The sequence below is a fragment of the Molossus molossus genome, unplaced genomic scaffold, assembly GCF_014108415.1.
Source record: "Molossus molossus isolate mMolMol1 unplaced genomic scaffold, mMolMol1.p scaffold_m16_p_21, whole genome shotgun sequence".
Taxonomy (NCBI): Eukaryota; Metazoa; Chordata; class Mammalia; order Chiroptera; family Molossidae; genus Molossus; species Molossus molossus.
The window spans coordinates 1,878,224-1,903,243 of NW_023425357.1; the positions used below are offsets into that span (position 1 = coordinate 1,878,224).

Here is a 25,020-nt window from a genome sequence, read left to right on the forward strand (position 1 = left end):
AGTGAGGAGCCCAGGCCCGTCTGGCTTCCTCTGCCCCTCCCCCCACCCAGCTTCTGGGAGGACTCGCACCTGTCTCCCTCACATTCCACTGTGGGTGAGTGGGGTCACGTGTCATAGCAGAGGGGGCTGAGTGTCCCTGGCTGGGCTACTGCTTCCCAGCCTCAAAGCTACACTATAGAAGGAATTGGGACTGGTGGGCAGATACCTGTCTCCTACGGAGTCCAACTGAAGGAGCCAGTGTGTGGGGTGGGTGGGGACAGGACCAGGGCCCTGGCGCCTGTTGTCCAGTGCCTGGCAGTCCCCAGTCACTGCAGCAGTCCTGTGAGGTGAGGGCTGCTGGTACGTGGCTCATCAGGATGGGTCTCCTGATGCCAATCCCGGTTCCCTGAAACCCACAGCCAGTCTCTGGGATTCTGGGGGGCTGTCATGGCTGTCCTTTGGGGGAGAGCACCCTGCCTGGGGGTGTTTTCTGCCTGGCTGGATGGCCATGGTGCAGAGGAGGCCGGAGGGGCTCCAGGACCCTGTGGCCTCGGCAGGAAAGGAGGGGTTAACGGCAGAGGGGCTGAAGGGGGAAGTGAGATTTCCTGTTTGAGCCCCGAATCTGCCAACTGGGGCTCTGCCACCCTTGAGCAGATCATGTCCCCACTTCGGGGGACCTCAGGTCTGGAGAATGAGGCTCAAAACCAAGGTCGGGATGGCCGCCTGGCAGAAGGGCGTGGCTCCCGGGAGGATGGAATAGGCTATTGCGGGCATGCTCTTAGGTCAGAAAGGCACATCTTCCAGTGGCCATCACCTTGCTTGGAATTGGTTCAGCTTATTTTGAGATCTCAGGTCACTTAAAGCAGGGAGGGGCAGAACTTGTTGGTCCAGAGTGGGCACAGGGATTCAAGGAATGAGACAACTGCCCAGTATCTATAGGGCCTTTGATGGCTCATGGTCCTTGGGTACTTCTCTAGGTGGAAGGGAGAGAAGGAGGGAGGGAGGGAGGGAGGGGAGGAGTTGGGTGCCTGAGTGGTGGGAGGTGCCCTATCACTCAAGTAGAAGCCAGTGATTGGGTGTCCTGCACCAGCTCAGGGTGGAACTGGGAGGTGGGGACAGCAAGTCTGCTCTCAGGCCTGCCTCATCCTCTCCTACCCAGGGAGGGGTAGCAGGAACTGTCACCAGGGCAAGAAAAGTTCAGGGCCAATTTCCACTGCCACAAATAGGCTGTGTGGCCCCGGGGCAAGTGAACTCACCACGCTGACCCTTGGGTTCCTCTGTGCGAAGAAGAGCTTGCCTGTTCCAAGGGACCATTTCAAGGGCTACCCCAGGGATGTCGGTAAGGGCCCTGTGCTCAGTCCCTGACAACCGTTTTCCAAGGCTGGAGTGAACCAGCCTGAGCAATCGGTGGCCCATTTCCATCCAACGGCCTCCAGTTGCCAGTCCTCGAGCATGAATTCAAGAGGACAAAGTTCTCACCACAAACAAGCCAACAAAGGAAATATGTGCAGTGATGGATGAGCTAATGAGCTAGGCACGGGGGCCCTGTCCCAGTGTCCACACGTGTCAAATCAACACGGGGTACGCTTGACATCTTACCACTCTATTTGTGCAGTATGCCTCAATAAAGCTGAAAAAACAATTACGGTTTGGGAAGCCCACACCAGCCACATTTACCTTCTTTTTTTGTGTTCTTAAGCAGAAATTTTCCATCAGATGTTACCTAAAAAATTTGGACTCCGGCTTCTCTTGGTACAATTAATCTGGTAACACTGAGGATTCATATCGAGAGTGACAGTTGGCTGGAGGGGTGTGTGTGTCCTTCAGCGTCAGAAACCCCCTCCTAAGCTCGAAGGCAGAGGTGCCTATTGTTCTTGGTTACAGGACCCCGAAGCAGGGGTCTTTGCGACTTGCAGACCCAACCCACTTTGGGTTTTTCTTCCAGCTGGAAGCCAAGGGGGTTGACTGGGATAAACACTCTCCGTACATTGTAACTGGGGAAGGTAAATATAGATCATATGCAAATACTACATCACATTATATGAGCGACTAGATAATCCATGGACTTCGGTACCCACTGGGGGTCCAGGAACCAATCCCCCCAGACACTGAAGGACACTCTATGCATCTTTGGGGGTGTGTTTGTTATAATTCATTCCCCTTTCCCCCTTCCACTTATCTCCCAAAGAGGTTGTGGATGAGGGGGTTGTTTCTGGCCTTTCATCTCACCTCCTCTCCTGCCTGCATGGACAGAGTCTGTCGGTGGATCCCCGCGCCTCGGGTCTGGGGCAAGTCCTTCAGCACCGTGGACAGAGCCCCACTGCCGGTCTGAGGGACAGTTCCGCTTCAGCTCCCTGCATCACCCAAGACTCATTCGGGAGCAGACATTATCCCCATTTCACAGATGAGGAAACAGAGGCTTAGGGGACGTTCAATATTCCCCCCAGGTGCTCCCAGAGTCTAAGTAGCAGAACGTGAGCATCTGAACGAAACGTCCAGTCTCACTGGTCTTTACGCCTGTGGAGTGGGTGTGGCCGCCAGCTTGCAAAGCAGGCACTATGTGGATGGCAAAAGTTATTACGAGCCCTGGCTGGTTTGGCTCAGCGGTTAGAGCGTCGGCCTGCGGTCCAGAGAGACCCGGGTTTGGTTCCCGCCAAGGGCGCGTACCTCGGTTGCAGTTTGTCCCTGGCCCTGGTTGGGTCGTGCGGGTGGCAGCCACTTGATGTGTCCCTTTCACGTCGATGTTTCTCTCTGTTCCTCTCTCTCCCTCCCACTCTATCTGAACAAAAAATAGAAAAATGTCCTCGGGTGAAGATAAAAGTAAAAAGTCATTATGACAGATCGGGGCTATGCTAGGGGGATTCAAGTAAGGAATTCATGCATTTAGTCACAAATAAGACTTAAAAAAAAAAAGAAAGGAATTGAGACTTGGTGAAAAAGGTTACTTCCCAAGACTTTTATACCAATTCCCAGATTCCTCATTCCTTGCCCTACATTATCTTTTGAGATCCTCAGTGAATTACAGATGCCTTTTAAAATTAATTTACCAGCCCTGGCCAGTTTGGCTCAGCGGTTGGAGCATCGGCCTGCAGACCAGAGAGTCCCGGGTTCAGTCCCTGCAAGACCCTAGTGGTTAGGGGCATGTACCAAAAATAAATAAATAAATAAATAAATAAATAAATAAATAAATAAATAAATAAATAAATAAAATAATAATTTATCAGCCCAAGCACCAAGAGGTAGCCAGTTCAATTCCCCGTCAGGACACATGCCCAGGTTGTGGGCCCGATCCCCAGGGAGGGACATGCAGGAGGCAGCCAGTCCATGTTCTTTCTCATCAATGTTTCTATCTCTCTCTCCCTCTCATTTCCTCCCTAAAATCAATAAAGAAAAAAATTAAAAATAAAATTAATCTACCAGAAGCATGCCCCATGTGTTATTCCATCACATGTGTGTATCTGTGTACATAAGTGTCTATCCTTGCATTCATGTATATGTATCTATACATGTCTATCCATTTATGTATATATCATTTACCTCCATATCTATGGTCTATCTATGCATATGTCTATCATCTACCTATCAGACTGTCATCTATATATCTACCTATCCATCTAAGATTGTTCCAGAGAGGCCCATATACATTGTCTTATTTCCTCAATATTTTAAAAACATGTTATTGTGGATACATTTCATTTACCCAGTCCCCGTCCGATGCACAGTTAGACCATTTCCTGTCTTCTGCTGCCATAACAAGGCTACAGAAAGCTCTTTACTCCTAGCCTCGCACCCAGAAGCCACATGAAGGAGGCTGTGCCTTTAACTCTGGCAGACACAGCCTGTCGCCAGAGGTTAGACCCACTGCCTGTGTTCCCAACAGTGTACTGAGCGACTGTCCCGCCTGCCCTCCCTGGGAAGGGGACCGACGGATGAGGGTTTTGAGATGGCTGGTGTCTGAGAGACTGGGGGAGGGAGATACAATTTATGGGCACCGACGATGTGTTCAGCACTTCGTGCACATCATCTTGTCTGGTCCTCACGCTAGCCCTGTGAGGCAGGAACTGCCTCCTCCACGGGACAGAGGGGAGACGACTCAGCGAAGAGAGAAAACACTCAGCCCCTGGGTTCAGCCACACACTGTCTAGACACAGCTGGATTTTGTTAGCTTCAAGGGAAGCCACTTGCCCAACCTCTGTTGATGTACTGTCATCGCCAATGGGACAGAGATACCACCCAGAACACCATCTAGTTCAGAAGGTCCCTCCACCTGGTCCCCCTGGTCCCGGACCTTCGCGGGCCCTCCCTCTCCTCAGCCTCAGAACGCTGTAGTCCCATGAGGTACGGATTCTTTTTTTTTTTTTTTTTTATCCTCACCCTAGGACATTTTTTTCCATTTTTTGTTCAGATAGAGTGGGAGGGGGAGAGAGAGAGAGACATCGACGTGAAAGGGACACATCGAGTGGCTGCCACCCGCACGACCCAACCAGGGCCAGGGACAAACCGCAACCAACACGTGCCCTTAGCGGAACCGAACCCAGGTCTCTCTGGACCGAAGGCCGACGCTCTAACCGCTGAGCCAAACCGGCCAGGGCGAGGTATGGATTCTTATGCAAGCTCCCTGGGGGCAAGAGGGGGGCTTTGAAAAAAATGCTGTCTGCTGCCACCGTCTGGATTCCTAACAACAACTGTGGATGAAATCATGAAAGTCCCGAGGACAGCCCGGCCGGTGTGGCTCAGTGGTTGAGCATCACCCGGTGCATCAAGAGGTCACCGGTTGGATTCCCGGTCAGGGCACACGCCCATGTTGCGGGCTCGATCCCCAGTAGGGGGCGTGCAGGAGGCTGCTGATCAATGGTTTCCTCTCCCATAGATTTTCTCTCTCCTTCTCCCATCTTCTCTCTAAAAATCAATAAAAATATATTTTAAAAAATACCCGAGGACATGCTGAGAGAGGAAGGGGAAGAGAGAATCGATTGGTTGCCTTCCATACACGCCCCGGCCAGGGATTGAACCTGCAACCCAGGTATGTGTGCTGACCGGGGAATCGAACCCGCAACCTCGGTGCACTGAGCTAGCCCTCCACCTCTGCTCCCGAATCATGTCCCCAGTGAGCAAGGAACACACTTGACACTTCTGCAAATGCTCGGTGTTTACTGGACCCCCTCTGTATGCCCCAAGGTAGAGCAGACATTTCAGAGCGACTCAGGTCCGGGGACCTGAAGGTCACCCGCCTACATCAAAGGCTGCACCGGACGCACCAGGATCACCACCGTGGGAGCTTCGGGACAATCAGACATCCTTTTCCCTGTGGGCGGAGGAACCCCTGGGCACAGGTCCTCCGAGAAGACGGCCTTCGGGGCTCCTCCGCCAGGGCGGGTTTGGGGGTTTGGGCGGGGAGGGCTTCTGGTGTTCAGTGTTTCCACCAATACCGCTCATCTTCGTCGAAGGAGTACCAGCGAGGGTCAATCACGACGCGGGGCTGGCGCAGCTGAGCCTCCTCCAGCTGCTTTCTCGTGGGAGCCGGGTATTGCCATTTCCACAGCCTGGGGGCGCGGGGTGGGGCAGATGCGACTCCTGACTTGGGGAATTGGCTTCTTCCTCTTCTGCCTCCCTCCAAATTTCCGGGAACCCCCACTGAGGGTCTGAACCCTCTCCCCCCCATGAAAATATTTTTATTTATTTACTTTGAACCTTAAAAAAAATCCTTACTTGAGGATTTGTTTTCTTGTAGAGAGAGGGGGGGAGAGAGAAAGAGCGATGTGAGAGAGAAGGGTTCATTGGCTGCCTTCCGGTATGCGCCCTAATCGGGGATCAAATCTGCAACCTAAACCTGGGACCGAAGGCACAACCTAAGTGTGCGCCCTGGCTGGGGACCGAACCCGCAACCTTTTGGGGTACAGAATGATGTTCCAACCATCTGAGCCACCCAGCCAGTGCACCAGTGAGCTTCCACAGGTGTTGGCCCCTCGCAGGAAACCTAAGGGGCAGGCATGCTTAGCCCCCCTTTCACGATCTTTCCCAAGAACCAATGTCGGGTCAGATCCCGCCAGAGTTTGGATAACAAGGCAATGCCCCCATCGCCCACATGCCAGGCGAGAGACACCTGGGGAAACAGGCTCCCGAAAGGGCCATCAGGGACATCCAGGTGTGGCTGTTCTATTTCACTAGACGCACGAGCTGACGGCGTGGACGGTTGTGCTGCTTCGTGTGTCCTTGACACAGATGCTGTCAACCCAGCCTGCTGCGTTTTCAGCTCCTTTGCTGAAGGGGTCGCTGTGATATTTCTCTTTGACCTCACAGCGCCGGAGCCACGTTCTTCAAGCCCTCTCTCCCTTCCTGTCTTCATTGGCCTCCTACCTCCCCTCAAAACCCACACTACCACTCTTGTGGGCCTCTCGGTACATCCGTCTGCCAAAACCTGACCCCTGGATAAATCTGTAAGCTGGGCCACACAGGAGAAGAGGTTCCCCCAGGAGGTGGTTTGCTCTTGATATAAAGACATCACAATCAACCTCAAGGACATACCCATCTTAATCACTTTTTGACATACAATTTGGTGGCATCAAGTACATTCATATTGTTGTGCAACCATCACCATGCCCATAATTCTTTTCCTCTTCCCCAACTAAAACTGTATGTCCAATAAACAATTTCTTCTTCTTCCTAGCCCATGGCGCCCACCATTCTACTTTGTCTTGTATTTGATCAGTCTAGGTACCTCACCCAAGTAGAATTATGCAGTTTTGTCTTTTTGTGTCTGGCTTATTTTACTCGGTTTAATGTTCCTAAGGTTCAGCCATGTTGTAGCATATGTCAGACCTCCCTTTTCAAGGCTGTATAACATTCCACTGGATGGATGCACCCTATCTTGTTTATCCATTTGCCTGTCAATGGACCCTAGAGATGCTTTCACCTCTTGGCTATTGTGAATAACACTGCTGTGAACATAGGTGTACAGATAGCTCTTTTTGAGACCCTACTTTTTTTTTTTTTATCCTCACTCGAGGACATTTTTCCATTTTTTTGCTCAGATAGAGTGGGAGGGAGAGAGAGGAAGGGAGAGAGAGGAAGGGAGAGAGAGGAAGGGAGAGAGAGGAAGAGAGAGAGAGGAAGAGAGAGAGAGGAAGAGAGAGAGAGGAAGAGAGAGAGAAACATCGATGTGAAAGGGACACATCGAGTGGCTGCCACCCTCACGACCAACCAGGGCTGGGGACAAACTGCAACTGAGGTATGTGCCCTTAGCGGGAACCGAACCTGGGTTTCTCTAGACTGCAGGCCGACACTCTAACTGCTGAGCCAAACTGGCCAGGGCTGTGAGACCCTACTTCTAATACTTTTGGTTATATACCAAGAAATGGAATTGTTGGCTCAGATAGCAATCCTAGTTTTAGTTTTTTTGAGGACAAACATTTCACCTGTACCTTGTCTTTCCACTCTTCCCAAACCCACCCCAAAGTTTAAGCCCCATGATATCGGCACTTTTTTCCTATCTCCCACATCCCTGGATCCCTAGAACCCGGCACAGTGCCCAAAACACAGTGGACATTAGTGTTGCATAAAGTTTTGGTCTCTTAGTCATGATCTCCCCTTCTCTGATAAACCCCTTCTCTGCCAACTAGCATGTCTGCAAGAAAAGGTTTGTATCTCAGAAGACAACTGCCAGGGACTCACCCAATAACTCGCAGTTTAGAGGTGGGATGCATGAAGGCTGTGCACAGCTTCATTATTCCTTTGGGGCTGAAGTTATTCCCCATTAGGTTAAGGCTGCTCAGGTACTGGTTGCAGGAGAGAGCTGAGGAGAGGACCTCACAGCAGTCAGACGTCAATTCACACGCCTCCAACCTGCAGGGCCAGGAAACCCAAAGGTTAGCAAGTGGTTCTTCTTCCTTCAACCCATTTGACTTCCATTTTCAAGATCAAAAAAAGAAAAACAAGCAATGGGCGTCACTCCTAGAGTAGTTGGTTCAGTAGTTCTGGGAAAGGGCTCAAAATGTGCATATTCACACAAATATACACACATTAATTGATTTTAGAGAGGACAAGGGAAGGGCAGAAGGGGGGGAGAGAGAGAGAACATCGATTTGTTGTTCTACTTATTTATGCATTCATTGGTTGCTTTTTGCATGTGTCCTGACCAGGGATCGAACCTGCAACCTTGGCATATGGGGACAATGTTCTAACCCACTGAGCTACTCGGTCAGGGCAAATGGACATTTCTAGTGAAATTCCAGATGCCGTTTCTGGTTCTCACGTTGAGAAAGCTGGATGGCTCATAGTTGTGCAAATGGAAAGTCAAGGCTGAGAGAGTCCTTAACTAGGAAACAAAACAAGAAACATGGAGAAGGACATGACTGAGAAAGGGACTTTTCTCCTAAAACTCAAAAGATGAGAAGAAGTTAGCTGAGTGAGTGGCGACAGGAAGCAGTGATGTGCTTAAGGACATGACGTTCCCACCGTCCTTGCAGAAGGAGGAAGTGGGCGTATCTGTGACAGGAAGTTCTGCTAGATGTCCAGAGCAGGTGGGACACAGTGATGTGAGATGAGGCTGCACACTGCAGGTCATGTTAAGGATTTAGGATTTTATCCTAAGAGCAATGAAAAACCAAAGAACATGGTTAGGTGTGATAATGGTATTGCAGCAGGATTCTTATATTTTAGAGATGCACATTGGGGCACACAGGGGTGGCATGTCACTCCTAAGAATTACAAAACATGAATTCAATAGAATACATGTACCCCTATGTTCACAGCAGTGTTGACAATAGGCAAGATCTGGCAACAGCCCAAGTGCCCATCGGTAGAGGAGTGGATAGAAAAGCTGTGGTACATTTACACAGTGGAATACTAGGCAGCTGTGAAAAAAGAAGGATCTCTTACCCTTGTTGACAGCATGGATGGACCCAGATAGCATTATGCTAAGTGAAATAAGCCAGTCAGAAAAAGACAAATGCCATAAGATCTCATTTATATCTGGAATCTAATGAATAAAATAAACTGGTGAACAAAATAGAACCAGAGGCATGGATATATGGAACAGACTGACTGACAGAGGTTAGAGGGAGGGGGACTGGATGAAAGGTGAAGGGATTAGCCAAAGAATATATATGCACAGCCCATGGACACAGACAACAGTGTGTTGATAGCCAGAGGGAAGGGGGAGCAGGGCTTGTTGGAGGCAGGCAAAGGGGGTGAAATGGGGATGTCTGTAGTAGTGTCAATAGTAATTTGTGAAATAGTTCACCAGATGGATAAATAGTTTAAACTAGCTGGTGGGTATATAAGTTGTAGATGTCCTAATCATAGATTTTGTGTATTTGGGAATTCCTGTGGGCGTAGCTCAAGTAGTGTTAGCTGCCTCCAGCTAGACGCTGAGATAGGATTGAAGGAAGGCTTATTGTTATGATTAGGTATGCTTCTACAATAATATTTAAGCGCTTACGAAAACAAAATCTCAAGGGAGTAGGGGGGCTAGGTGAAAAAGGTGAAGGGATTGAGTCCAAAAAACCCTCACAGACAACAGTATGGTCATTGCTGGAGGGAAATGGGGGTGGGGAGAAGTAGAAGAGGGTAAAGGGAGATAAATGGTGATGAAAAGAGCCCTGGCCAGTTTTGCGCAGTGGTTAGAGCATCGGCCTGCAGACCGGAGAGTCCTAGGTTCTGGTACCGCTAAGGGCACATACCTCGGTTGCCGTTTGTCCACAGCGCCGGTTGGGGTCATGCAGGTAGCAACCAGTTGATGTGTCTCTCTCACATCAGTCTTTCTCTCTCTTTTTTCTCCCCTCTCCCCCTCCCACTCTATCTGAAGATAAATGCAAAAATAATAATAAAATAAAATAATAAAATAAAATGTCCTTGGGTGAGGATAAAAAAAAAAATGGTGATGAAAAGAGACATGACTTGGGGTGATGAACACACAATACGATATACAGATGATGTATTATGGAATTGTATACCTGAAATCTATAGTTTTATTAACCAATGTCACCCCAATACATTCAATTAAAAAATATATATATCCAGAAAATCTCCAGTAGGGCAGCTGATAGGGTTGGGGAAGAGACAGATGACTATGGGGTCCCCAACATGGGTGACCCTAACTTGCGGTTGTGGCAAACATACTTCCTTCCCTGTTTTGAAAAGAAGGACAGAAAAGAAGGATATAGATATTAACTGGTTTCCTGGGAGAACATCTAGGACTTTCCTACACAATGGTCTTCTATTGATTTGAAAGGGGTGAGCTCATCTCTTAAGGCCAGGAAGGACAAGGTAGGTTCAAGAGTTTGAGAGAATGCAGTTAATTTGAAGTCATTGTTTCAGGGAACAGAGAAAGCAAATACTGGGAAGCCACACACTGGGAAGTAAGGAATTTACATCAACCCCTGACTGCACTGAAGCCAACATGCCCTTGTTGGTCTTATTTTGTTGTTGTTGTTGCTGTTGGTCCTGCAGTTCTCAGCTGCAGACCTACATTTGTAAGAGCTTGGAGCTGCAGCCAAGGAGTGGTGACTACAGAACATGGAAGGTAAGAGGGCTAGAAAGATAGGTGGAGACTGGATGTGACCGCAGAGAGAGGTGGAGACACAATGGAAGTGATGAAGAGCCTGAAGAATGGCGTGTGGTTTAGAGAAGAAAACAGGTATTCCAATTAAGCCCCCCTTCTCCCCAAAATAGAACTATTACCCTTCACTCCAGTGTCACGTGGGTATGACAGTACATGGTTGGTGCTCAAGAAATGGTGGCAAATATCACATTTTAGGGTAGATTGCAATATCCTGCAACCACCACATCCATCTCATTTCATGTTTTTCTCCCTCTCCAAAGGAAATCTGTATCCATTAAGCAGACCCTCAAGTCCCTGTCTCCATGGATTTGCCCACTCTGAACATTTCATACACATGAGATGATACAACATATGGCCTTTGGTGACTGGCCTATTACTCAGCCTCATGTTTTCAAGTTCTATCCATGTTGTAATGTCTTTTAGTACTTCATTCCTTTTTAATGGTTGAGTAATATTCCACTGGGTGTGTTGGCACCATTTTAACAAGCCTCCTGGGTGATTCTGATGCTCACACTAAAGTTAGAGAACCACTAATGTCGTGGGTCCATCCTTCTCATTAGTCTATCTATTCTGCAATGCTAAGACCTAACCACCTTGGTACTGCCACCACTTGGCACCATGCCCAGCACACACAGCTTGTTCGATAAACACTTACTGAGTGCCTACTACTTCCAGACAATGCTCTCGAGCATCTGCCATTTCACTCATTCCACATATTGGAGCCCAGCTGGAATGATACCTTGGCTGTTCCTCTGCCAAGGTCGTATTCTGTCTAATTTAATATATTCGTGAAAGTCAGAACGTGGTCTTTGCTGAAGCAACTTCATGCTTGGGTTCCCCTTCTTCTGCACCCAGCCCTCAAAGAGGTGACCCCAGGAACTCACCCAAGTCTCCTCAGAGCAGTTGTCCTTTGCTTCAGTCCCTCACACAGGGCTGCCATTCCACCATCACCGAGGGCATTGACAGCGAGGTCAAGGCTCCTCAGGTGTTTGCTTCTTGTCATTGCAGAGGACAAGTTCTTGCAGCAGGCAGCAGTGAGGTGACATTTCACCAACCTGTAAAAGGAGAGAGGAAGAGGGAGATATAGAGATAGAGAAGTATATAGAGATAGAGAGAGAGAGGAAGAGGGGACGAGAGGAAGAGGAGAAGAGAGGGATTATCCACACCTCTTGAGAACAGAGCTACAGTGGGATAATGGTCAGAAATGTTAGTGGGAATTTCCTTTTTTCCTCCTAACTGGTCTCCTTTCTGTCCATCCTTGTGCATGGCGGGACATCCTTTGGCTCGGGAGAGATGATAATGGAGCATAGGGAAAGTGTTTCCTGGGACTGGAGGTATCATTGTAAAAAGAATTGAGCACATCATCTTGCTTCCCACTTGGAGCTAAGACAGAAGTTCTCCATGGTACAGGAAGGGAGACAGAAAAAACACGGGTGAGGAGTCAGTATGGCCCCTGAGAGGGAGAGAAAAGATGACAGAAGTTACTGAACCACTAGGTAGGAATTGGGACCCAAACAGAGAGGGGGGTCTTGTGCTTCTGTTTCTGGGAAGAGCTGGGGAGGGTGGGTGGAAATGGCCCTGCTGTAATGACTGGGCAATGCATTGGAGAAGAGATGACGTAACAGTGTTAGAGTCTTATGTCTTCAGGTTAGTACGCTGAGGATAGAAGGATCCCACTGGGGACAGGAGAGTGGTCTTCATGAGGCATTCACGTCAAAGACCAGGAAGGACCCAGGTGAGGGCTCACACCAGTAGATCAGGTGAGAGTGACCAAGTCTTTGATGCCAGCATGAGTAAGTGATGATGGCGAGGACCCAATAATCTGAGCACTTCAATGCAACCCCAAAGAAATGGCATCTCCAAGGACTAAACTTAGCTTTCTAGACTCCATAGAATTAGGGCTTGATTCAACCTGGCCAGGTAGCTCAGTTGGTTCAAGTGCTGTCCTGATATACCAAGGTTTAGGGTTCGATCCCCAGTCAGGGCACACACAAGAAGCAACCAATGAATGCATACAAAAGTGGAACAACAAAGTAAATCTCTTTTTCTCAGATCAGTTAAAAAAAAAAAAAGAGTTAAGGATTAATTTGGGGCAACAGAATGTGTCCTGAGAAGGTCTGGGAGACTTACACTGACCTAGAACTCCATGGATCCTGCCATACAGCTCTTGTTCAGAACAATTTCTGACCCTTCCCGCACTGACTACAATGCCAACCACATCAATGTACCTACAATGTCCATGGAGCTAACTTTGGGTTCCAGTGCCCCTAACTCATGTCTCTTGACCTTCTATGAACCTCAGCCCCCACTCTGGTAGAGGTGACCCCCCAACCATGAGGAACTTACTCTAGGTCCTGGAGGTGACAAGATGTTTCTGTCATGACCTCGCACAGAAGGTTCAGGCCATCATCTCCTAAGGGGTTCATGCTAAGGCTCAGATGCGTCAGATGCCGGTTGCTCATGAGTCCAAGTGCAAGGAAGCCGCAGGAAACGACATCCAGGTGGCATTCTCTTAGTCTGTGGGGTACATGGAAGAGGCTGGTCACACTCCTGACTCGGTGTCACCTTGGGTCAGACACTTCTCTCAGCCCCAGCTTGCCCCTCCTTCAGGCGGGGATTATGCTCAGATCTAAGAAGGTTGTTATGTGTACATGAGGGATGACCTTGAAGTTCTCGGCACAATGCCTGATACATGTGCTGGATGCTATGACTCTGTCTTTTAACTTCCTGACTCGATGTATTAGTTGCTGGTTGCTGCTATAACAAACTACAGATGTAGTGCCTTAAGCCACACATGGTATCCTGCAGCTCTGGAGGCCAGAGTCTCACTGTCAGGGGGACCTGTTCCTTCTGGAGACTCCATGGGAGAACTATTTTCTGCCTTTCTCAGCGTTTGCAGGCTGCCCCTTGTCCCCAGCCAGCAACATTATCCATTTGACCTCATTATCAAATCTCCTCTAAATCCCCTGCCTCCTTCATTCCCTTCTGAAAACCCTGGTGATGCTGCTAAGGCCATTCAGATGACCGAGGGTCCCCTCCCCATCTCAACATCCTCCATCACATCTGCAAAGTCCCTTTTGCCATGGAAGGTCTAATAATCAGAGGTTCCAAAGATTAGGACATGACATCTTTGAGGGGGGTCATCATTCTATCATCCCACCTCCCATACTCAGGATGTCTCCATCCCTTAGTCCCTGGCGGCCCTTAAGATGCACCACAAGGTAGACAAATGCATTCAAGTTCTATTCTTCAGCAGCATTTCTGGCTGTCAGTCTACCATCAACTCAGGTATATTTTTCACTCCCATGGCGTTATCCGTGGACTCATTGGTCAGCAGGATGGAATGACAGAAAGCACAGTGATTCTATGGGGCAAGTTGACAGTGCGGAAAACTGACAAAAACTCATGCTCATACCCTGGCCGTTTGGCTCAGCAGTTAGAGCATTGGCCCATGGATGGGAGATATGGGTTCGGTTCCCGTTAAGGGCACGTACCTCAGTTGAGGTTTGTTTCCGGCCCTGGTTGGGGTCATGTGGGTGGCAACCACTTGATGTGTCTCTCTCGCATCGATGTTTCTCTGTCTTTCTTCCTCCCTTTCTCCCTCCTGCTCTATTTGAAGATACATGCAAAAAAAAAAAAAAAAAAAAGTCCTCAGGTGAGGAGGTGAGGATAAAAACAAAACAAAACAAAAAAAACCCCTCATGCTCACCCTGGCTGGGTTTCCCAGTGGATTGGATCATCGTCCCATTACACCAAAAGTGTTGTGAGTTTGATTTCCTACATCCCTAGGTTTCGGATTTGATCCCCGGTCAGGGTGCGTATGGGAGGCAACTGATCAATGTTCCTCTCTCACATTGATATTCTTTCCCCTTCTCGCGTGTGCTCTCTCTTCCCCTTTCCTCATTCTCTGCAATCAATGAAAAAATTTAAAGAAGATGCAGAGTCGAAGTGTGGTCTAGTGTGCTAAGCACAAGAACACAGATGTGGTTTACAGAGGGAAAACGTGTGTTGCAAAGGCTTCGTTCCAGCATGAGTCACGGTGCTGTGGGCCACGAGTTCAATACTAACAAACCAGCAATGTGGATTAGATACGGTGTGTTTCACCAGAACCACTCGCAACAAGGTTAGGTGTGGATCCATTGATGAAAATGTTGTCACTGAGGCTATAGGAACCTCGCCCCGTGTTTCCCCGGGGATCCTGGCTTGGTATCACCAACTCGGCATTTTCTGTGACTTTATGGAACATGCACATGGCAAAGAGTGGGACTCGTCTGTGTTTGGATGAACAACAACATCCTAGAGGGGTGAAGGCGTGAGGGGCAGGGCGGCGGCAGCGGCGCGAAGGGCTGGTCCCACACCCACTACGGCAGATAAAAATCAGGAGGATACCTCGGCTGGGAAGGTCCTTCCTGAGGACTGAGGGGTCCCCGTCCCACACCAGGTGCCCCGCTCAGGGTTCCAGTGCCAGGAAGAGAAGTCCCCATAACTTCTGGCTGGAAAAACCAGCGGGAACTGAGGCTCAGGGAAGCTGAAGCGGCTGGAGCCCCAGGCAGCTCCCTAAAGGGCCCGCGCACGGGCTTATCAAGCTCTCTCCCTCTAAGCTTGGAGGGGAGGCAGCTCGAGGGGCACCAGAGACATACAGGGAAGAACTGAGCTGTTTGGCACTGGAGCGAGGGCTGGAGAGGGGACTTTCTCCGGGACAAACAAAGGCTGTAAGATGCCTTTGTTCCTTTGGTGAGCCCTTCCCGCGGGCGGCACATAGCCGCCATATCTGGGACTCCAGCAACCTGGTTCACACTGGCAGCCCCGCCCCGCTGACTCCCTGAGGCCCCGCCCTGCCCCACTGACTCCCTGAGGCCCCGCCCCGCCCCACTGACTCCCTGAGGCCCCGCCCCGCCCCACTGACTCCCTGAGGCCCCGCCCCGCCCCACTGACTCCCTGAGGCCCCGCCCCGCCCCACTGACTCCCTGAGGCCCCGCCCCGCCCCACTGACTCCCTGAGGCCCCGCCCCGCCCCACTGACTCCCTGAGGCCCCGCCCCGCCCCACTGACTCCCTGAGGCCCCGCCCCGCCCCACTGACTCCCTGAGGCCCCGCCCCGCCCCACTGACTCCCTGAGGCCCCGCCCCGCCCCACACAACTTTCAAGCCCACCCAAGCTGTTGCCACTTGCTTAACCATAGAATTGGCCTGTCTTGGATCCTGCTTCAGGTTTTTCCTAAATTCTTTTTCTTTTTTTTTTTTATCCTCACCCGAGGACATTTTCCATTTTTTGTTCAGGTAGAGTGGGAGGGAGAGAGAGGAACAGAGAGAGAGAGAGAAACATCGATGTATAAGGAACACATCGAGTGGCTGCCACCCGCACAACCGACCAGGGCCGCACAACCGACCAGGGCCGGGGACAAACTGCAGCAGAGGTACGCACCCTTAGCGGGAACCGAACCCGGGTCTCCCAGAACCGCAGGCCGGCGCTCTAACCACTGAGCCAAACCGGCCAGGGCCTAAATTCTTTCAAACGAGCAGCATCTGGTCTCAGCTAGCACCATACCTCTCATTAAGTAATACACTGAAACAAACACAGGAAGGCAGCCAAAATGAGGAGACAAAGAAACAGGTCCCAAATGAAAGAACAGAACAAAACCCTAGGAAAAGAACTAAGCGAAATGGAGATAAGCAACCTAACAGATGCTGAGTTCAAAATACTGCTTATAAGGATGCTCAATGAACTTAGTGAGAACCTCAGTGAACTCTGGGAGGGCCTCAAGAGCATAAAAAAGGACCAGTCAGAAATCATGGATACACAGTTAGAATTGAAGGAGGCATTAACTGAAATAAAGAATAATTTACACAGCTTCAATAATAGAGTACGTAAATCCAAGGAGCAAACCATCGATTTGGAATATAAGGAAGCAAAAAATGCCCAATCAGAACAGCAAAAAGAAAAAAGAATCCAAAACAATGAGGACAGTGTAAGGAGCCTCTGGGACAACTTCAAGCATGCCAACATTCGCATCTTGGGGGTGCCAGAAGGAGAAGAGTGAGAACAAGAAATCGAAAACCTCTTTGAAACAATAATGGCAGAAAACTTTCCTAACTTGAAGGAAACAGACATACAAGTCCAGGAAGCACAGAGAGTCCCAAACAAGATGAACCCCAAGAGGCCCACACCAAGACACATCATCATCAAAATGCAAAAGGTTTAAGACAAAGAGAATCTTAAAAGCAGCAAGAGAAAGGCTGCTAGTTACCTACAAGGGAGTTCCCACAAGACTGTCAGCTGATTTCTCAAAAGAAACTTTGCAGGCCAGAAGGGAGTGGCAAGAAATATTCAGAGTGATGAAAAGCAAGAACCTACAACCAAGATTACTCTATCCTGCAAAGCTGTCATTTAGAATCGATGGACATATAAAAACTTTCCCAGACAAGAAAAAGTTAAAGGAGTTCATCAGCACCAAACTGTTATTATATGAAATAATGAAGGGTCTTTTTGAAGAAAAAGATAAAATATATGAACAAACAAAATGGCAATGAATACATATCTATCAACAATGGAATCTACAAACTAAATGAACAGGTAGAACAGAAATATTCTCATAGATACAGAGAACATTTTGTTGGTTGCCAGTTGGGAGGGGGGTTGGGGGAATGGGTGAAAAATGTGAAGAGATTAAGAAGTACAAATTCATTGCTAGACTGACAAACCTCAAAGGGAAAGGGGTTGGGGGGTGGAAGAAATAAACCAAAGAACTTATATGCATGACCAATGGACACAGACAATAGTGTGGGAAAAGGAGGGAGGGGGGCAGGAGTGGGGAGGAGGGGGTCAATGGGGGAAAAATGTGGAACATCTGTAATACATTTTACATCCAACAATAAAGATTTTAAAAAAATAAAAAAGAAAACAAAAAAACACACAAAAAAACAACATCCTGCCACAAGAAAATGCAGATGGCCCTGGGTGGGCAGCTTAGTGGGTTAGAGCATCATCCCGATAGGCCAAGGTTGCAGGTTCAATCCCCACTCAGGGCACATACAGGAATCAACCAATAAATACATAAATAAGTGGAACAATAAATAAATGTTTCTCTCCCTTCTCTCTCTAAAAATCAATAAATAAATTAAAAAAAAAAAAAAAGGCAATGCAAAGGGAGAGAGAATTTTCCAAGGGAGTGTAAAGTCTAGGAGGGGATTTGTAGGGAGGGCACATGGCAGGTGCCACCTCCTGACATGCCCACTCTCCCTACTCTGAGACAGGCACACGCCATTTGTCACAAAGCTACCAAGTCCTCACAGGGAGGCGAGTTGGACTCACATCAGCCTCTGCAGAGCACAGGTGGAAAGCTTTAAGGCTCGACACAGCACGGTCACACCTTCTGTCCCCAGGTTGTTGCTGGACAGGTCCAGGTGGGTCAAGCTCTTATTGCTGATGAGGACCGAGGCCAGGTCCTGGCAGGCGGCAGCGGTGAGGCCACAGCTCCCCAGTCTGCGAGAAGACAACCCAGAAAAGGAACGGTGAGGTCTGAACGTTGCACATCCCCGTCCCTTGCAAGGAAGGGACAGAAGCGTCACCCCCAGGCTGCTGCCCTCACAGGTAATGTTGACGTCACACTGTGTCTGCATGTATCTTACACGCTCAGCCCCAATGCTTTAATCCGACAATAACGAAGTGTCATGGGTGAACAGATCTGTGCGTCTGCAATGGAAGACACAGGCCACATGAATCTGCCCGCTCGTCTGGTCATTTCTGCCCCCACATGCACTATGGGGTGAGGTTTTGACCAAGACAAGCGACCTTCCTATTTAGAAGTACCTATGTTTTTTCCTTTATATGAATCTATTGGGGTGACACTGGTTAATAAAATCATACAGGAATCAGGTGTACAACTCCATAATACATCATCTGTATATTGTATTGTGTGTTCACCACCCCAAGTCAAATCTCCTTTCATCACTGTTTATCCCCCCATCCCCTCATCAACTCCCCCCTGCCCCGTGGTACATTTGCACAATAAAATACTACTTGGCCATAAAAAAGGAAATCTTACCCTTTGTAACGGCCTAGATGGACCTGGAGAACATTATGCTAAGTGAAAGAAGCCAGTCAGAGAAAGACAAGTATCATAGGATCTCGCTCATAGGTGGAATCTAATGAACAAAATGAACTGACAAGCAAAACAGACAGACTCATAGATGGAGAGCAGGCTGATAGCTGTCAGAGGTGGGGGGTTGGGGGGCTGGGTTAGGAAGTGGAGACACTGAACAAAAAAAGAGGAAAACTCATGGACACAGACAACAGAAGTACCTACATCATGACCCTTAGAAGTAAACGAGATCATAGTCCATCTGATTCTTGAAGCTTAAAAAGCAATCAGACTTGAAAGTCAGGGTTTAATAGTCTCTCTTTAATGGGGTTGACAAAGTGAAATAAATGAACGCATCTAATATGTTTACAGCAAACATTCTGTATTATTATTTTTTTGGTACATGCCCCTAGCAGGGGCCGAACCCGAGACTCTCTGATCTGAAGGCCGACGCTCCAACCTCTGAGCCAAACCGGCCAGGGCCTTACTCTGTATTATTCATGGTGATCTCTTTCTATAAATAAATACTGGTTGGCTTGGATTTAAAGGGGACCAGGACTTAAAGGGGACCAGTTTGGCTCAACAGTTGAGCGCCGCCCTGTGGACCAGAGTGTCCCAGGTTCGGTTCCTGCTAGGGGCACGTACCACCAAAATAATAAAAAATAAATAAAAATAAATAAAGGGGACCAGGATATGTCATTCCAAATATGCCACTTTCGGGTTATTTTGAGCTCATGGCAATTGAGAAAAAATAGACACAGAAAGAGCTCTCTGCCCCTTCCCGCCATCTGCTTAAAAGCAGGGCATAAATTTCCCTTACGTAGGTGACCTTTATCACCAGCGATGGAGATGAGTCTTCATATAACCCTTATCTACCAATATTTCCCACATCCCTGTTCTTCCTAGTCATCCCACAATTTATCAGTCCTAGAAGCCCAAACCCCTTTTCCTTTGTCTAGTTACTGCTTCACAATTTATTGCTCTTTGTTAAAATGGTATATAAGCTTCTGACTCTCACTTCTCTGGGTTTCTCACTTTCTATTTGAGAAGTCCGCACATACTTAAAAAATTAACATCGATTGCGCGGCTAGTGTGGCTCAGTGGACGGAGTGTCATCCCAGGGACTGAGAAGTTTGGGTTTGATTCCTGGTCAGGGCACATGCCCAGGTTTCAGGCTGGATCCCCAGTAGGGGGCGTGCAGGAGGCAGCCCATCAATGGTTCTCTCTCACATTGATGTTTCTATCTTTCTCTTTGGATTAAAAATAAAAATCAAAACATATTTAAAAGTTAATGTTGATAAAATTTTGATGCCTTTCTCTTGTTCATTTGTCTGTTGTCAGTTTAATTTGTCAGCCCCAGATGTTGAACCTAAGAGTAGATTAAAAGTGTTTATCGATGTGTTCCTCTCATGTCGATATTTGTCTCTCTCTCCCTCACACTCTATCTGAAGATAAATCCTCTGGTGAGGATTTAAAAAACAAAAAAGAGTATGTGTGTGTGTGTGTGTGTGTGTGTGTGTTTTGTCCTCTCCTATAGACTAATGGAGAGAAGGTATCTTGCTTCTACTATTACCTTCTACAAAGGGTGGTTTGTGATACTTGGTTTTCAATTTTTGCTTTGGCTTTAGGACCAAACTCCCACTGTAGGAGGAATGGCATGGCCGAGGCTTTGGAAGTGGTAGGGAGAAACAACCCTCCCAGGTTAGAGGACATCCCCAGGTAATAGAACAGTTTTCTTTCTTTCTTATCCATGTTAGAGAGAGAGAGGAAAGGAGAAGGAGAGAGAGATAGAAACACCGATGAGAGAACACTGATGGGCCGCCTCCTGCAAGCCCCACACTGAGGATCAAGCCCACAACCTGGGCATGTGCCCTGACCGGGAATCGAACTGGGGATCTCCTGGTGCAGGGGTCGCCGCTCAACCCAAGAGCCAGTAGCTCACTTTGGCTGTGCCTTTCACTCCCCGTGTGACCTTAGACAAGAGACCTCCCTTGTTCTGCAGGAGTCGGCTTCCTTTGTCAGCGAATGGCATGAAAACAATTCCGACCAGGGTAGGTTGTCTGAAGACCGTGTCAATGGGGCCGGAACACTTAGCCCAAGCGGCAGCCCTGACCACAGGTCCCTGGCTCCCTGGGATCACAGCATGTGTGAAACTTTTCGGTGCACAACACAGCGTTAACTCTTGTCTCCACACTGAGCATCAGACCCCTAGAACTTACTCATCTTACCCCTGGGAGTTTGTGCTCTTTGATTGACATCTTCCCATGTCCCCGCCTCTCCCCCGCCCCCATCCCCAGTCCCTGGTAACCACCATCTGTTCTGATTCTACAGGACTTTGGCTTCGTTTCATATTTCTTGTTTTTGTTTTTATCCTCACCCGAGGACATTTTCCATATTTTGTTCAGATAGAGTGGGAGAGAGAGAGAAACATCGATGTGAAAGGGACACATCGAGTGGTTGCCACCCACACGACCGACCAGGGCCGGGGAACAAACTGCCACCGAGGTACGTGCCCTTAGCGGGAACCGAACCCGGGTCTCTCTGGAGCTCAGGCCGACGCTCTACCCGCTGAGCCAAACCAGCCAGGGCTCTGCTCAATCTTTTATGTCACCTCAGTTTGTCAGCAAAGACTCGGGTGTTATTTATCGGGTCTTTATCAAACCTCAACATTGGAGCACCCCCATGAGGTCCCAGCTCCCATTCTTACCCTTGGCTCACGCGTCGGCCAATTCCCCCCGCCCCCCTCCATTTCGGGGGGTGGTCTCAGTTAAGACCTCAGTTAAGGCAAGATAACCCGCCGCGAAAGGAAGCGCCACTCACATCAGCTTCTGCAGGTTGCACCGCGAGACCGTCAAGGCCTCACGGAGAGGCACGATGCCCCGGTCTGTCACCTTATTTCTCGCGAGGCTCAGAGATTTCAGGCTTTTGGATGTCATGAGGATTTGGGAGATCCCACGACAACAGGTGTGGGTTAGCCCACAGTGATCCAACCTGCAGACACAGGCAATGTGAAACACACCCCCAATCTGTTCCCAGAGGCAACCCAGCTTCCCCTGCTCACCACGCGCCAGCGTCTTGGCGGCTCGGCTGGTTCCCGCACACAGTTTGCTGTGGCCTCAGAGTCTGAGCATCTGCCCCTCTGTTCGCAACATCCCCAGGTCTTCACGCAGCTCAAGTTATTGCTCAGGTGTCCTAACCGTTACCTCTTCCCAGTAAGCCTGTCTCTCTATATTAAACCAGCCCACCCCACCCCACCCCACCCCACCCCACCCATTTCGCTCCAACATTATTTCATTCACAGAGATCACCAGCAACCATGCCAAATATTTCTAGATGCACTGCTGTTGTTAATCCTCACCAGAGGATATTTTTTCCCATGAATTTTTAGAGAAAGGATGGAGGGGAGGGAGGAAAGGGGGGAGAGGGGGAGAGAGAGGAAGAGGGAGAGAGAGAGAGGTGAGAGACATTATCGGTCGCCTCCTGCACGTGCCCTGACCAACCGGGGCTGGGGACCGAACCTGCAACCCAGGACTGGGAATCGAACCCGAGACCCTTTAGTGCATACGCTGACGCTCTAACCACTGAGCAACACTAGCTTGGGCAACGCATTTTTTTTTTTTTTTGCATTGAAGAAAATACAAGTTTACTTATTGAGCGATGCCTTTTACGTCCACCCAGGATTTCCTTCCTTCTGTGGCTGAATAATTACGTGAGCTAGGTCTCTGCCACAGCAGTTGTTACTGCTTCCATGTGGATGCAGAGCTGGACTACATTTCCCAGCCTGCCTTGCAGAGGGTGCGGTCACAGGAAGAGCTGGACTACATTTCCCAGCCTGCCTTGCAGCGCATGCAGTCACTTGACTAATTCTAGCTGGGAGAATGTGAAAGGGAGAGTTTGGAACCTACTGGGTCAGGTGGTGACACGCTTAGGATTCCATATAGAGCGCTGTCAAAATGTCAGAGCTATAGAGATGGAAAACATGTGTTATTTGCAGGGTGGTGGGGGTGGGGAGGGGTGTGGCTGTAACACTTGAGGGTGGGGGTGAGGGATGGCCCTGGTGTAGCTTGGTTGCACGTGTGGCTTTAGGAATGAGCACACGCTGACATTTTATGGGCTAGAATGACAAACACGCATTGTGGATGTCCTGCTTTTGACATCACACAATAGTTAGTAAGACACAGAAACTGGCTGGAGGGTAAATGTGACCTCCCCCCCTTTTTTTAACTTTATGAAACATTGAAAGTTACTTTATTTATATCTTTATTTTTTAATCCTCACCTGAGGACATTTTTCTATTTTTTGTTCAGATAGAGTGGGAGGGAGAGAGAGAGAGAGAAACATCAATGTGAAAGGGGCACATCGAGTGGCTGCCACCTGCACAACCCAACCAGGGCTGGGGACAAACTGCAATCAAGGTATGTACCCTTAGCGGGAACCAAACCCGGGTCTCTCTGGACCGCAGGCCGACGCTCTAACCGCTGAGCAAAACTGGCCAGGGCGAAAGTTACTTTAGCATTGTGGGAAAACATACAACATAAAATGTATCATCTTAACCATTTTTAAGTGCACAGTTGAGCGACATTAAGTCCAATCACATTGCTGTACCGTCCATCTCCGGACTTTGTCATCCTTCCAACCCTGCAATATTTTTGCAACTTGCCAGGAATAATTATTTCAAGATAAGGAGAAAAGCAACACAACCCTAAAACTCTACAATCAAAAACAGCAAAAACCACCTGGCATGTGGCTCAGTGAGTTGGAGCGTCATCCTATGCACTAAAGGGTTGCAGGTTTGACTCTTGGTCAGGGCACATACCTGGGTTGTGGGTTCGATCTCCCATCTGGGGCATGTGTGAGAGGCAACTGATCGATTTTTTCTCTCATATCAATGCTTCTCTCCCCACCTTCCTCTCTCTAAACATATACTTGTGTGAGAATTATAAAGAAAATTGTACCCAGGACATACCTCAAAGAATCCAGCACACAGTGAGGGTGTTTCAACGCTTCACAGGCTATCCCTACATCTTCCTCCTTCAGGTGAATGCTGCCCAGGTTCAGGTGTTTAATATTAGGGTTGACAATAAGAGTCTTCCAGAGATGATGGAAACCCAGGGTAGTCTGTATACCTTCAAATCTACAGCAGAGAAGCAAGAAAGTGTGAATTAGACATGGATTCAGTTAGGTATATCCTAGTTTTTCCTTTTCACTCTCCTCCCATTCCCACGTTCATCTGTTGTTCATTCCATTTATTTAATTTAATTTATTATTTTTTAAATATTTTTTTCCTTTATTGATTTTAGAGAGGGAGAGAGCGATAGAAACATTGATGAGAGAGAACATTGATTGGCCACCTCCTGCATACCCCCCCCCCACTTGGAATTTGACCCACAACCTGGGCATGTGCCCTGACTGGGAATCAAATCAGAAACCTCTTGGTGCATTGGTCGATGCTCAACCTCTGAGCCACACTGGCTGGACTATTATTTATTTATTTATTTATTTATTTATTTATTTATTTATTTTTATTATTATTATTTTTTTATCCTCACCGGAGGACACTTTTGCATTTATCTTCAGATAGAGAGGCTCAGATAGAGCGGGAGGGAGAGGGTAGGGGAGAGAGAGAAACATCGATATATGAGAGAGAGACACACATGGACTAGTTGCCTCCCACACAATCACAACCGGGGCTGGGGACAAACTGCAACTGAGGTATGTGCCCTTAGCAGGAACCGAACCCAGGACTCTCTGGTCCGATGCTCTAACTGCTGAGCCAAACCGGCCAGGACCCTTTATTTAACTTTAAAGCAACAAATACGTAAGCACCTAAGGGTGTAGCAGGTAGTGGGAGGAGTTTAACAACGCCATTGTGCTGTCGTGGAGCTTAATGTAATGGGGGAGACAGTCACCAAAGAGATGCACAAAATAAGCAGGCTTAAGAATGAAATGTGGGCCCTGGCCAGTTTGGCTCAGCGGTTAGAGCATTGGCCCATGGACCAGAGAGACCCAGGTTCGGTTCTGACTAAGGGGACTAGAGAGACCCAGGTTCGGTTCCCACTAAGGGCACGTACCTTGGTTGCAGTTTGTCCCAGCCCCAGTTGGGGTTGTGTTGGTGGCAACCAGTTGATGTGCTCTCTCGCATTGATGTTTCTCTCTCTCTTTCCTCTTCCCTCTCTCCCTCCTGCTCTATCTGAAGATAAATACAAAAAATGTCGAGTGAGGATAAAAAAAAGAAAGAATGAAATATGGTAAATAAGCAAACAAAATTGAAACAGACTCATAGATACAGAGAACATTTTGACTGTCACCAGAGGGGAGGATGTTGAGGGGCTGGTAGAAAAGGTGAAGGGATTAGAAGTACAGATTGGGCCCTGACTGAGTGGCTCAGTTGGTTGGAGCATC

General features: G+C 48.6%; 1 protein-coding gene across 1 annotated transcript in view; it reads right to left on the minus strand.

Annotated features, from left to right (window-relative positions):
• Positions 1-5,389: 5,389 nt before the first annotated feature.
• Positions 5,390-25,020, minus strand: part of NLRP5 (NLR family pyrin domain containing 5) — a 29,361-nt gene continuing 9,730 nt past the window's right edge. The window contains exons 6-12 of the mRNA XM_036274924.1: positions 23,585-23,752; positions 21,439-21,609; positions 17,850-18,020; positions 12,887-13,057; positions 11,425-11,595; positions 7,651-7,821; positions 5,390-5,522 (exon numbers count right to left, since the gene is read on the minus strand). Coding sequence (XP_036130817.1) covers positions 5,390-5,522; positions 7,651-7,821; positions 11,425-11,595; positions 12,887-13,057; positions 17,850-18,020; positions 21,439-21,609; positions 23,585-23,752 — 1,156 coding nt within the window. The remainder of the gene's footprint in view (positions 5,523-7,650; positions 7,822-11,424; positions 11,596-12,886; positions 13,058-17,849; positions 18,021-21,438; positions 21,610-23,584; positions 23,753-25,020) is intronic.